We start from the raw sequence: 15,264 nt of genomic DNA on the forward strand, positions 1-15,264 counted from the left end.
TGAGCATGCAAATTAGCAAGGTCTCTATAACTCTCGTCGATAGTACGCGGGATACAAATTTGTCTTGACTTCGTGTCATTTCGTTGGGCAACGTATATACCGTTGGAGTTCTGATATATTATTGCCGAATATTCAACGTTGGACTGCCTGTAACGATGCTAGTTTGGTGATAAATCATTATGCTCAATGCTCATGCAGTATATAAACGATGGAACACATGCTCGACAGTAATTTTGGATTTCGTATAAAGATTAAGAGAGTACAATCCCGTTATGGGAATGCTTCTAACCACAGAGGTTCCCAGCGTGTTAGTAATTTCACAGTATTAAGGAGGAATTTGGCGACAGAGCAGCGGTGCCACAAGGCGCGCAATCGGGTGAAGTGACCCTTTCCGACAACAGCAGGTTCCCCGAGGTTCCCTTGGACAGGCAATAGGCATCATGCATATTATCTTAGTTGGAGTTTTGGCTTGACAAATCGAATTTCCCTTTCGTGTCTTCGCCGCATTCTGTTGTCGAGGTATTATCGTTATTCAGTGCAAGCTCGGAGCCAACTGTCCTATCGCGATGTTTTAACATTTTGTAGATCAAATTATGATGTATCTGGGGCGGATTTCCGGTCAGCAATGGCCGTATCATCAGGCCGCTCGGAAAACCTTCGGTCCCTTGAGCTATTTTGCACCAATCAAGATTTATCTTATTGAATTTCCGTTCTCGTTGTCATCTTGCGGCAACAAATAATGGGCAGTTGAAATCAAAGAATGGTGGTCAAAACTGTTACTGTTTCTGTACAATCCTGGTCTTTCGAAACAACGCGGGCCTGTAAATTTATCCAAGTGTGCTCACACACATGTGAACAGAACCTTCCCAACGGCCACCTTATTTAACTTTTGACTTCCGACTAAACAATAACCCAATGCAAACGGATCTATATTAATTAGTTAATATTGCTGAAATGAATATGGGGGATTTGGGTATGAAAATGCTATTTAATTAGTCTAACTATAATGGACTCTTTCAGCATGCGAATGTCATATGTCATATTATATAGAAGGGTATTTGCCGTGGCAATACGTGTGTATGATGTATGTGTATAGTCGGCTGTAGAGGAATTCAAGGAGTCGAATCAAACTATTTAAATGCTTTTTGTAACTCAGCAGATCTTTTTTAGATTATCAATACCTAACAAAATCTCGTCTAATATGACTTCTGAATCGAAGGTATGTACCAATTGAATGAGCCAGGATAAACCCGTAAACTTGTATTAGATTTCCTTACTGTGAGTATTGAAGGAGAATACATCTCCGACGTTCCGGCTCGTAGTCTCGCTGGCAAACATTTTCCCGGGATTGCCGTGGGTTGGCATTGCTCAAAATATGTTCTCTTCGATGTAATTTGTACCCCAGTTAAGTCGATCGCATTGAGCCTTTAAATGCGTAATTATCTCCATCAGATCGTTTTGTACGAAGACGAAGACTTTGGTGGAAAGTCCTTAGAGCTATCGGCAGCTACGTCACGCTTAGATGCCTTTAACGACATTACTTCATCAGTTGTAGTGAAATCCGGCACGTGAGTAATGTGCATCCTGTACGGTGTTAATAGAGAAGGCATGTATGTACTAAAAGTTTTTCCTCGCGTTAAGATGGTTGGTGTTTGACGGAGCTGAATTCGAAGGCAGTTGCTATACCTTGACTCCGGGACGGTATCCGAATCCGGGATCGTGGGCGGGAAAAGACGACGATATATCATCGGTTAAACCTGCTAATTAATAGCCGACTACCAGCTGCACGGTCTATTTTATTACAACGCCACGAATATTTAACTATACCGATATAAATCCCGTAGTAAAGCATATAACAAATGCAGGTGTCTCGAGTTCAATGCGAAATTATAGCAGGTGTGCAAAACATGGAGGCGATTCACGCGATGCCAGATAAGATTACCAGATCGAGTTCAAGTGAGAATGCCGTTTTAGGCTACAGATGAGCAAGACGCTGGAATGTTAAGCAATAAATTCAATCACCGCGTATTTATCCCTACTTCGTGATTAAATGCAAAGGGAATGCTATTGTATTTGGGACCATATTGTGTATATTATGTCTCAAAGGGTGCAGATAACCAGTGAACATCGGTGAAACCTTAATGATAGTACAACATACATGGATATAGTTAGGGTTGTGTTTAAAACAAAAAACAATATAAAACAAACCTGTTTAAAACAAGGCACTTGTTTAAAACATGTTTTTTATTGTTTTTTGTTTTGTTCATTTCTAAGTCAATACGTCACGCATATTCAATTGCGACGTCATAGTGTATTGATATTCACAATTGAAAATTTAGGGTAATTATAGCTCCTTTGGCGAAATAGGCTTCCAACCCCTGTCGCATACGGACCAAAAATATCTTTAACCAGGACTACATCGTCATGCAGCATTTTAAAGGTCGGCGGTCATCATCATCAGAACATTCATTCCGTACCAATGATATATATCTACGTACTATAGCTGGTGAACCAACTATTTCGAGGGTTCCAACAAAGCCATATCTTATACGTCGGCTATATGGGGTGGTAATGGGCATCTGTATAGGCTCATACAACATGTTTTTGAAAAGCATTTACACAACTATGGCATAATTATACAACTTGAAACAAAAAACAACTGTCCTTTTAATATATCTTTGTTTAAAACATTTAAACAACCATTTGTTTCAAATGCAAACCTACTTATAGTTGACCCCAATCAAGTTTCTCAAAGTGATATTCATTGATGAAATATCAACCCTGCTTTTGACAACAACCTTGATAACCAAGACCGCAAACTGCGAAGCTGCTCACAAGTATACCATCAAATGCTTTCAGGCGTCAGAGCGGAAGGAGGGTTAGGTCGTGTCTGCTCTACATTGCATTGTCGGTACTATATCTCATCCGTGACTATGACATCACGTGAAAAGTATTCATGTAAATAGTTTGGTAAAGTAAATTTGGTGGAAGGTTTACTTACTTTTGACCGTTATAACGATTATAATATAATCGGTGGCGGCTACTTTAAACTGCAAGATGCGTCTATCAAACAATCACTAATGCCGCTACAATCTTCGAAAAAAAAATATTCAGCCGTTACCCAGATATCTTTTAAACGGGTTTTGTATGCCTTTTCCAACTTATCCAAAAACTAAAATCCAAAGAAAATATGATACGATTGTTGATATGCAACGTTCTTTCCATTTCTGTACTGTTGTTGACGATTACTACTGACGAGTGTCAGCCGAAAATAATCGGGTTTATTTCGATATGAATATAGTATTCAGTTGTATATATTGAAGTTCTGTACCTCCAAGAAGCTCTGCAAAGTAATTTCGTTTTATATCGTAGTGCAAGTAATAGGCTAAATTGCCAAGTAGGTACTTAAAACAAAGTGGAAGTTATTTGTTAGTGAACACTTCTGAAAACAGTTATGTTCGCTATGTTCTCCGCAGTAACATCAGCTATAAGGCGCTGATGGTTGCCACTTCATCGATAGTACACGAACAGTACGACCATCGCTATTAGCATTAACACGCAGAACACGTTGACGATGATAGAAGGCACTTTCTTTTCCGTGATATCTGTTATGACGGGCGCAGGTACGCTTCCAACTGCGGTTGTGTCCTTCAAACCGCAGAAAAGGTCGATACCCTTTTTGTAACATGGCTTGTCGACTTCTGGATGAAATATATTTTGGTATCGACATTGGACAATGATCGCGGGAAGGAAATTGCGAGACGTTACCCTGTTCTGCCGGGACGGGTTTTACCCTCTCACTGTTCCCAGGAAGGTCTGTGGTATTTTGTTCTTCGTCGCTTGAAAGTGCTGGGTTTACCACGCCAGACATTTCCACCTGTTTAGCACGTTAAAGTAAATCGTATTTCAGCGGATGCGGCACATCAATATAATAGGACGCAGTATCTTTTCGTTCTGTTTCCACGGCATATACACCGACTCATAATACATATACAATACACGGTCTGTGCATATGCAATTATGCATACTATGAGCATGGGGCATATACCGATGGACTTGGACAAGGAAGCTGCTTGTAGCTCGGCTAGATGTCACCAAAGAACATCACGAGAGGAAAACCTTACCAAAAACACAGTCCACAGCGAACATCATGCATGTTATATTGTATATTAACGCCTTTTTACGGGGTGCGAATCACGCTATATACCGATACAAGAAGCTGAAATGCCTAGAAGGAACAATTTATCACATCTACATAAACCCCTTAAATCAGTGGTTCTCAACCAACCGGTCCGTGGCAAGTTCCCTGCCCGCCACCAAATATATTCTAATGTTATCTCCCAATTCCAAAATGCAAGAAGCTGGACGCTTTTTCTTTCATTTGAAAAATAAAACATCACATTTCAAATTGATTTATGGAAGTTTGGACAGTATTTTTCCGCATGGTGTTGTAATAGAGAGTATAGTCTACTGGGGTGAAATCACAATGTCATTCGAAATTGTTTAAAAGTAGCCTACAAATCTTTTTGGACGAGTTATATGTGAAAGATACGGAGACTGTTAAACAGACTTCGTTAAATCCGACCGTGCAATTAAGCGACAATTGGCCGTATACTAGAGGTTATAGCAAACAGCCAAGTCGCATTTCTGTCAGGGATCCATAACAACCACAATCAAGTTAGTGGTCTCAGGAGTTCACGAGCTTCGTCGTGCAGAGACTTCACTAGAATCATGCATAAATATCTAGTGTCAAACAGGCAGAATTAAATGAGCTTTCCAATACAACATTTGAGTTGCATACATTTGTCGCAATTAAATTTAGGGTTAATATTGATTTTTGAAGGCTCATCGCCCGCAACATGTGCTTTGCAGTTTTACCGCAGTCCGCGAGGTCAAAAAGGCTGAGAAAAACTGCCTTGAACCGTAAAATCAACGATGGATATATTGCCAGAGTGATTAAATTCAAAACTGCATCATATGTTATCTTTTTTCATTATACCCAAGCACAGGGTGAGATAGTTTTTGGATTAATAAAATGTATTGAGACGGACCCTGAATAAATCCAATCGGATATAAAATGATACTTGCGGCCATAATAACTAGAATTCACAGCTATTATCAAGTAAATTAGAATTACATTCTGAGCCAAAGTACATTCGAATTGTAATGATTGAATTCGCGAAGAGTTGGACAATGAATGTAGTTAGGCTCATATCAAATCAGATTTCAATCTAATAAGCATTTGAAGGGCAAATGTGTGTACAGCAAGTTTGACTCGTTTCGCGCTATACAGTAGCATTTTCAGGAAAATCGGAAATTACATTAGAATTAAAATTAGAGCATAGAAACATTTCACAAATTAGATATGAATTAGATCACCGACATTTCGCTCTAATTAGTCAAATTAGACAGCTAGAATTATCTGGTTGACCAAGTCTGATATTAATGCAATGCCTTACTTCAGCCCCCTTGGCAGTTTCCTTATAAATTGGTTTCCTTTCGGCTTTACTGTATCTCGTATACCATGTCAACCGGTACAGCTGTGATGCAGGCGTCGGATTCAGTCGTTTAATGCAGTCCATCTTTTAAACGGCTACTTACGTGTTCTGCCGGGATCGCGGGAGTTAAATATGAAACCACTACGGCGATGACGAGAGTGCAGCCGGCCAAAATGAGCGCGAAATGCAGATAGTGAACCTAGAAATGAAGAAACTGATTTAGGGGTATGGCGGCATCGCTGAATAATACCTTTCGCGGTAGAAGTATAGGTAACATGTATCACGCAGGCTCGGGAATAATGCAAATTTCATGAATACTGCAGCTGCAAGCATACGAAGTTGAATTGACACTTTCTGGGAATGATTGATCGATGCAGTGATCAGTTTTGTAAGAAATGCCGCGTCGCATATGCAGTCACGATGTAACAGGTGTGAAATATCATGCAGAGTTGCAGACCTGTTCGCGACGGCACGAATTCCTTGTTTACATGTAATGTAATTGATTTAATACGGATTATTTGCATCTGACATTGCGCGACTGCCAAATGAAGGTTCAACAGCGGTTGTACGATACTATAATACTGACTTATTAAAGCTGGAAAGTTGGTTTTCTGTTGAAGACATCGGCGGAGGTTATACTATCACTTTGTAGACGGCAATATTAGACACTATGGGCATGGGTACCATATACCGAAAAGATACCGTAACGAGGCTGAGCGTCCGGCTTCTTGATTGCTAGTGGATCGGTTCAATCCCCACCCATTACTGAATTCACACTCTTTTCGCTAAGAGTTCATGAATAGGTCTTACCTTATAGAGAACAGCTGGTCGAAATTCTTCCTCTCCGCATAGCGGTGCTCCGTACGCAAAATCCATGATCATGCGGATCAATCCAATGACAAGTCCTATCATTAGCGCCCAAAACGCTCCCTAAAATACCATTAATAGACACCACGCGCGTTAATATACCAGATAAACGTCATTAATTACTCACGGGCTCGTTGAGTCGCGGCCAGAAAATGGCGAGAACAAAAATGACAGCGATGGGAGGACCCAGATAACTCGTGATGGACTGGATGTAGTCGAAAAGCTGTCCGCCGGCGGATACTTGCACGATTGGAACCCAGGCGATGCTGATTCCCACCATCACCAGTATAAAGACTCTGTAAGGTAGATTTTCGTCATTTATATTTGAGCATTTACCAATAAACTTCACCCATGGCCAGATTTGGTCAGTGACGAAGTATGTATTTATGAGCACTGAAGTCGATTTTGCATACGGGGACCTGGCCTACTTTAGGGTTGCCATACGTCCGGAATTTCACTGTTCAAACTAGCGTCCAGGAGGAATTTTTAAAATATGCCAAATGTCCGGAAATTTGAAGACTTGACGTAGGCTCATAATATTTTCGTAAATCAACATAAAAACATTATTTTTGGAAATATTTATGCTGATGCATGATATTTTTCTTCGCGCTGCGCGCGATTTACTATCATATTTATTGATTTTAATAGGAGGACTACCACCCTCGCAAAAACTCCAATAAAATATAAATAAAAACAACCTTCATTTAGTGGGATAAGCCTAATTGTAATCGTAATTATAGGAGAACGGTATATTCCCAGAGATCGTTAAGGCCGTTTATATGCTTTATTCAAAGATAGTGGCTCCAAACGTGGGGGTCATTTGCCCTTATTCTGGGGTTTGCGAATATGTTGAACGTAATCAGCTTCCAAAATAGCCCATGAGTAAGCCTGGGCAAATGTGCTGACTTCTTTTAGTAATCAGCTCGTCAAATTTTGATCTGGGTCACGGAACATTTTCAAATTGGAGATGGAGTCGCGGCCATAAAAGGTTGGAAACCACTGGATGTGGGGTGTTTATAAAGCTCCGTGGTGCGCACCTGCATAAGGCTGATAAACAATCTTATCGATCTCGCTTCTCATGACATGCCGCCCTATTTCTTGTCGCTTCCTTTTTCTATACTATCTCTCTTACTTTCATTCAGTGTGCATGCTTCCTCTTTACATCGCCTAGGCCAAGGTGGGTGTCTGATTCCATAGACAACTCCTAGTCGCTTCGATATCTTCCTTTCTTTTCATTGTATCGCAATTTTTGTGGTGTATTGAACTGATAAAATTGCTAATAAACCAATGATGATGATGATGGGACATGAACATGACTTAATGATGTACAATTACGCTCCCTGCATTTTCGAACTCATCATCCTCCACCAGCTCGACCGCTAACTACTCATCATGTGGGCGGAGAGTAGTAACTATATAGCAATGTATGGAACAACCAATCTTATTAACAGAAGTCAGTCAAACGATTTAACGACCAGATGCATATAGAAACCAGTTTCATATAGCAAGCACCCCCTACACCCAGAAGTTGCATCGGGGCTGAAAAATGTGGTTTCGGTCCCGGTTACATAGGGTTACCATATTTTGGAAATCTGAAAAGTGGACAATTTTTCAGACATTTCAGACTTGCGAAACCGGAGAGGAATTCTTACAAAACGGTAAATTTTTCCCACTTTTTGGTCGGCTGACTAAAAAAAAAGGTGAACTATCCGCCCAGCTCTCGAAATACCCGCCGGACCGTCACTTCGGCGCTGATTTACGGCATATCAGTCGTATTTTGCTATAAATCTGACCTATATTCTCAAAAAAGAGGACAAAATCTCAAAAAAGAGGACGAAAAGGTGTCCTCCGAGGACACTTTCAAAAAAGTCAAAGAAGAGGACAATTCCGCTTAAAAGAGGACGTATGGTAACCCTAGGGTTAAACAACACACATCCACATACTCCTGAACCGGATCGTGGCCACCTCTGGTCTATGAGCAAAGCTTTGCTAGTGTGACGCCATAACTCATTTTGAAATCCACCAGTGGGCGCTAAAGAGTGTCCGGAATTCGGGTCACAGAAATATGGTAACCCTAGCCTACTTAGTACTACTATGGGTACTGCGTCCTGAAGTGTCTATGTCTCCATACTTCTACTTCTACTTGTAATAGAGCAGAAATTTACTGTTAGATTTACTTCTACTTGAGTAGCAACACTGGCTACTTTGACCATTCTGCACTTGAAGCTGTAGCCTAAATACTCATTACTCGCCTTCCAACAATCATGAGCTCCCTCTGGGACGCGTTTTTCCGAATCTTAGTCCAAATGTCGCAGGTGAATAGCGTGGAGGCGCTGTTGAATACGGATGTCAAAGACGACATGAGGGCAGCCATCATCACCGCCAGCATGAGACCTGAAAATAACTTCTTGAATAAATATTGCCAAAAGGTCGCTGTTAACTCAAAAAATCTGAGTCATTTCGGCCTGCCATAATGTTCAGCACCCAAAATAAAAACATTTTTGCCAGCTAGTAAAACGGAAATTGAATTGGTACGTTTGAGTTTGATGATGTTATACAATTCTTTGGTTGGTTCAGGCGAACGTTACAAAAACAAAAAATCAGGTTTAGCATTCTGCATCAGCCCAGACTTTGCGGTTCCCTTAGCTTAGCCAGTAAGGAATGATCGTTTTTTAACGATATCGTGTATTTGCTTACACGAAATATCATTGAGATTATATCCAGCCTTCAAGATGCTCGAAACTGATCCAATTAATAGGCTGCCTCTTTGTTTGCACCATTGTGGCTGCATCGAAGAAGAATTGCGCCACATCCTCGCGTGTGAAATGGCCCAGATGTTACGGACAACGTCGAACAATGTTTGCAATAACAATCAATTTGTTAGAAAACCTTTTTTAAACCAACAATTCAGTATGTTTCATGGCTACGGTAATTTTTCAGAAGGTTAGATCAATTTGTTGGAAAACCTTTTTAACCCCATCACTCAGTATGTTTCGGGGCTACGGTAATTGTACGGATTCAAACACAAATTCTCGTCTAAAAGTCTTGTCAAAAGTACGAGCAACTAACTAGGAATAAGGAAAACCAGGGGATTTTTTTAGCGTCCACGGAGGACCATTCACATTTCTTCGGCAAATAAGAGAACTCCTAAAAGAGGTCATATTATGGTAGGCGTAATGTTATTTCCGTACGAAAATATTTAGCGAGTATTTCAAGTTAAATGCAGTCTTTATCTTGTTTTTACCTTGCCGGGCATCGCTTCGCTGAGAAACATGCTGTATTACGAATGGTAAAACTATTTGAACTCAGCGATACGAGGTCATAATCGCCGCCAGTAAAGCGTCCGCAGGATGGTTAAGGCTAAGAAGCGACGAACGCAAAATAGCGGTAAATAACCAGTTTAAAGAGTTGCCGAACAACCAGAGGCGAGCGCGCTTGCAGAGAAACACTATTAAAATACCTTTCAATCCTGTAGGTAAAATTTTGAGCAATAATTTAGGGTAGGCGATGTTGCTACATCCGACTTTCGTTCCACAATACTTCATACACTCATCGGGATCGGCGCAAGCAACGGCATCTGTAAATATACAACGAAATGAAATTTCGCGCATAAAAAGTAAGGCTATTATTAAGCTCTCATACAATTTAAGCCCCTAAAAGGTATTACCGTAACTGCCATATGCATAAAAATTTAATATGATACTGATTCAGGCTGCATTTATGCAGGTGTAGTGACTCTAAAGATGATAATATTGAGGTGCCATTTGTCAATGATTTTCAGGTTTTGAACTATAATGGGAGAGTGCCTTGGAGTCGCGAAAATTGACTAGCCATAACCGACCTGGATTAGAAAATTTCTAGCTTTTCTAAATTTTATTAGTGTTAGAATCATAGCTATACTATTTTTTCCAAATTAGACTAGAAATATAATTATAACTACATAGTTTTTCTTTCAAATAAGATTAGAATTAGAGTGAGAGCTACACAGGTTTTTCCAAATTAGATTCGGATTATAATTCTGAATTCGCGAAGACTTAGAAATTGAATCGCGTTCAGTTCCTAAAGTTCGTTCTCATTAATTCAATCATTTATCCTCATCAAAATTAGAATTACTGAATTCGCGAAAGCTTGGACTGGACATTGAATAAGTTCAGTTCATATCAAATTTAGAGTTCATTCCCGTAAGCATGAGGCTGCTGGCAAATGTCTGTACAGCAAGCTTGGCTCGTTTCTAGCTATACTGTTCTCCTGTAGCATTTTCAGGAAAACCAAAAATTAGAGCATAAAAATATTTCTCAAATTAGATTAGAATTAAATTACCGGCATTTCTCACGAATTAGTCTAATTAATAGACAATTAGAATTATGTAGTTGTTAAAATCTGGCTACAATAAACTCATTATGTTCGCTTCAACAACCTGTGAAAACCACACGGCTAATCATCCCCACCATCACCATCATGTACATTGGCAAGATTTTCAGCAAACCAGCGAACACGCAGCCTCCCTTCGCGTGAGTCAAGCTACGCGCAGCCAAGGTACGCTGCACGATCACCTGTTAACGAACATAATATCATCAGAGGTAGGAAAATCAGTCGTCGTCGTCGCAGTAGCAATTTGTAAGACATCTCAAAACTGTACTTCAAGTGGATGAAGATAATTGCAGGCCTGAAAAATCTGATTCGAGTTATAATTCTAACGATTCGAGTATAGAATAGTAGGAGATTAATTTTGCTAGTACTGAAAGTATTCAGTCGTAACACATTCAAAGCCTGCAATTCTATTCCACCTACTTGGTCCGTGCACCAGTACCACGTGGCAAGTATCGTAAGACCAAAAGTCAGTCCAGGCCACGGTAAGTCTCCGGTAGCGGCATCTCGAAACACGCTGAAGGAGTCAGCTCGCGGCGTACCGCACGACTGGTTTTGGACTACGATCGACGGTGTTGCGTTCATGTATTTTTTCTGTAACTCATCGTATCCGCCAACATCGATGAAAGCTGGAATTGTATTCCTCTAAATTAGGGGTTTCCGACATAAGGGTTGTTGGCCTTGGGGTCGCGTAGAGGAAAATTAAATGCCGATGACTATCACGGGAATGCCACTATACCGGGAGCTATCAGCGGCTTATTTCAGATAATTTTAGTCAAAATAGTTTTTAAAAAAACGACATTTGAGTATAGTAAGAATGGTGTCTTTCCATCACTATTATAGTACTGAATAACTTATAGATCGTTATCTGTGTTTGCGTGGCGCAGGATTTCACGTGCTTCAGTACTTCGATGTGTTAGAGATATATATCGGTCAAAAAGACTTATATACGTTGCTGTGGTCTTGACAGACGGAGATTGACGAGTTCATAATTGCATAATTGCTATTACTACACACATAGTTGCTATAGCTTCCCACATAGGTGGTGGGTTTGGTGGAAGGTGCTGACCATCTTAGAGTAATCAGAACGCCAAATTCAAAGGTGGATCGCGGAACATTCTCAAATCGAAATATGGTGCCGTGACCATAAGAAGGCTTGGAACCCCTGCTTTGCAAATCAAGCCAAACGATGCTCTGTCAAATTTGTCGCGCGTATATACTAACCCAATATCATCATAGCAAATCCGCCGATGAGCATGATCAACGTCTGCGCTGTGTCTGTGTATATCACAGCCGCAAGACCGCCGGTGACAGTGTACAGCGCCGTGATAGCGAGGAGTAAAATCATGGCGAAATAGATGTTCCAGTGCAAAGCTTGGTTTATAAACACGGCCCCGGCGAATAGATCTGCCTGCAAATCAGAGGGATTACGTTAGGTTAATAGCTCGATTTTATAACGCGATTCGGTGTTAAAATTTTGTGTCCAGGATTTATGAATAAATTTTCCAAAATGGTAACTTAACCCCAGGTCTTCTACTTCGATACTTATGTGTGTAAATTAAACTTGGCATAGCCCGGAACTATCTGCTTTAACAAGATTAATAATTGAGCCGCAAGAGAACGCACGAAAGTCAGGAGAAAAGTCAATTCCACACAAAATATCGATGAATGTCAGTTACTCACAGACACTTTCGTGAAAATAGACAACAAGAGAGACAGCACGGACAAGTACATCCGTATTCTTTGACCTCCGAATCTCTCACGTAAATATTCAGGCATCGTCACCACGCCTGCCGCTATGTAGATTGGGGCAAATATCCATCCAAGTAACGTCAGAGTGATCATAGCCTGTAAACGAACGAGCGAAACAGTGTGTTTCTTCCAGAATTGAACGAATAGAACATTTTCAGCCTTTCTTAGTTAGATTATAATTGGAATTATAGCTGCATCTTTTTTCCAAATTAGATGACAATTGAAATTATAGACACACAGTTTTTTATCCCAATTTGATTACATTTGGAATTATAGATACACATTTTTTCAATAAGATTATATTTATTAATATAGACACATTTTTTCCAAATTAGACTAGAATCAGAATTGCAGCTACACATTTTTTTAAAAGTAGACTATAATCATAATTGTAGACACACATTTTTTTCAAATTAGATTAGAATTAGGATTATCGATACACATTTTTTTCAAATTAGATTAGAATTAGAATTATAGCCACACAGCTTTTTTTACAAACTAGATTACATTTGGGATTATAGATACACATTTTTTGAAAATTAGACTAGAATTATAATTAAAGCTACACATTCTTTCGATTAGATTATATTATAATTATTAGATCATTATTAATTATTAGATTATACTTATGGATAGGCAGTTTCTTTTTCGGATTAGATTAGAATTGGTGTTACTAAATTTACGAAAACTTGGAGATTGTCCCAAGTTCAGTTCATATCAAATCAGAGCTCAGGCTGGGCACGGAATTGGACAGGGACAGCTAGAAGATTTTCAGTTTTTCCAAAATATATTAGAATTAGAATTATAGATATGTAGTTTTTTTCGAATTAGATTAGCAATAGAATCGCTGAATTTGTGGAAAATTGGATATTACATCAAGTCCAATTCATAACGAATCATGGTTCATTCTCAAAAGTAAGATAATGGCAAATATCTGTACAGCAAAACTTGTCTCGTTTCGCACTATACAGCTCTCTTGTAACATTTTCAGGTAAACCAGAATAATTAGATTAGAATTAAAATTAGAGCATTAACCTTTCGCAAATTAGACTACAATTGTATCACCGGCAGTTGGCTCTAATAGTCCAATTATACAATTAGAATTATCTGTAGTTCTCCAAGTTTAACTATCTATTTCAAGCTTACGTTCCATTCGAAAGCGCCAACTGCGATACCCGCGGCTGCACCAGTCCCGGCCAAACCCACGAAATGCCCGCTTCCGATATTGCTCGAGAACAGAGACGCGCCCACCGGTAGCCAATGCATATTTCGCCCAGCTAGAAAGAACCCATTCACGCTGCCTCGATTCGTACGAAACATGGTCTGAATATATCCAAACCTGTTACCTGACTCTAGTCTTATACTAATAATGTGCATTCAAAAACCTTACCCATAGTCCGACTGCTATTATGAAAATGAAATATACAACGATCACTGCAATGTCGCCTCCTTCCAATTCCGCCTGGCTCGGTACCGTAGTAGTGCCGGCAGTAGTTGACATTGTGACTGTCGGCCTAGATCTACAGTGTTATAACTATACGGCTGAAAATAGTGAGTGCTCACAACTCAGCCTGCGGAATTGCTACCGAAAAGGTGTCGGGTAACAAACTGTTTCGCCCAGAGCAAGTTTTTCGCGCTAATTATTTGCAAGGTGAGTCAGACACTCTCTCCTTCAATTTTCTGGGATAAAAACGCAGCACGGAAGGACATTCCTCTTACATATATTGCTGAAGTGGTACGGTTGATCGCACAAGGATACAGATGTTACAATGCCTGCCTGCTCGAAAGGTAATCGTGAATGCCAAATCGGTCAGCAGACGTTTCAGTTTTTAATTGTACCCACGCCCGGACGATTTCATGATTAAAACGAAATGTTCTTCCAGCTTAATTTATCATGTATCTGGTATTTCTTCTGGCCGCGCCTCTGCATGCGGTGCAGGTAGTATCGTACTCCAAGATGAATATTTGATTGTAATATTTTTCCAAATCGTTTCGGCTCATTCGTATCTTTTGATTGGGTCACCATCTTGTGGCGTTTTAAATTGGTTTAAATATTTATAAACTGAACCTTATTGAAGACGCACTTACTTGGCGGAACCTTACTATTATAAAATCTTCAACTGTTTCCAATTATATTTATGTTGTAATAATGCTGCTTACCAACTCGTCCATTGTCTTGTTATCATCCCTCACATCTAACGTGCTAAGTGGATACGACTACATTACAAATGCAGCTTGCATTGAATATTTGCATTCCGAGGTTAACGATTTGCTGTGTCCTTTGGCACGCTTACATGATGACATGAGGCTCGTCTGGGCGTGAGCTTTCAAACTTTCCGAAGCCAAAAGATATCTCATAAACATTACATATCAAAAAGGAACTATGACAACTGAGATCGCGATATGATTTATTACCTGGATAATACTTCCTTGGATTTACGAATTTAGATATCCTGTTCAAGGTGCATCTATTCGTCAACCAAGGCTGTCTATAACGTTGGATGCGATACCTTACGCAGTTTGATAACAAGTAGCTTTCTGGCGCATAGCACGTAACCACTATCAACCCAAAACTTATTTGAATACGCTCAACGAATTTCGATTACTCAGTTTGTAGTCAGAAGATGGTGTTTTGAAGAACCCTTGTCATCTGTATGCGCTTTGTTCACGAGAAACAGAATGTACGTGTCTTGGAAATTTTATGCCGCTGTGTTTTCGCCGACTTGTCTCGAAAACCTATCCTGTCAAGCCATGTTTTTTAAAACGTTCACTTGGTTGC

At 39.9% G+C, this 15,264-nt stretch overlaps 2 protein-coding genes across 2 annotated transcripts; one reads left to right on the plus strand and one right to left on the minus strand.

Moving 5' to 3' along the window:
• The first annotated feature begins 1,086 nt into the window (after positions 1-1,086).
• LOC145433099 (beta/gamma-crystallin-like) lies at positions 1,087-1,860 on the plus strand. Its single transcript, XM_080310032.1, has 3 exons — positions 1,087-1,219; positions 1,453-1,568; positions 1,642-1,860. The coding sequence occupies exons 1-3, from the start codon at positions 1,139-1,141 to the stop codon at positions 1,766-1,768; spliced, it is 324 nt and encodes a 107-aa protein (XP_080166158.1). The 5' UTR covers positions 1,087-1,138; the 3' UTR covers positions 1,769-1,860.
• A 1,396-nt stretch (positions 1,861-3,256) lies between these two features.
• Positions 3,257-15,200, minus strand: LOC145433093 (sodium/glucose cotransporter 4-like). The gene is made up of 14 exons (XM_080310022.1): positions 13,876-15,200; positions 13,632-13,808; positions 12,417-12,581; positions 11,958-12,144; positions 11,157-11,362; positions 10,783-10,918; positions 9,826-9,942; positions 8,618-8,759; positions 6,493-6,661; positions 6,309-6,428; positions 5,602-5,697; positions 5,460-5,540; positions 3,769-3,877; positions 3,257-3,701 (listed from the first exon to the last, which is right to left on the minus strand). Exons 1-14 carry the CDS (start codon positions 13,984-13,986, stop codon positions 3,511-3,513), a joined length of 2,007 nt encoding a protein of 668 aa, XP_080166148.1. The 5' UTR covers positions 13,987-15,200; the 3' UTR covers positions 3,257-3,510.
• Between the last annotated feature and the right edge of the window lie 64 nt (positions 15,201-15,264).

The sequence above is a fragment of the Botryllus schlosseri genome, chromosome 2 (genome assembly GCF_051294905.1).
Source record: "Botryllus schlosseri isolate E-star chromosome 2, Bs_hap1, whole genome shotgun sequence".
Lineage (NCBI taxonomy): Eukaryota > Metazoa > Chordata > Ascidiacea > Stolidobranchia > Styelidae > Botryllus > Botryllus schlosseri.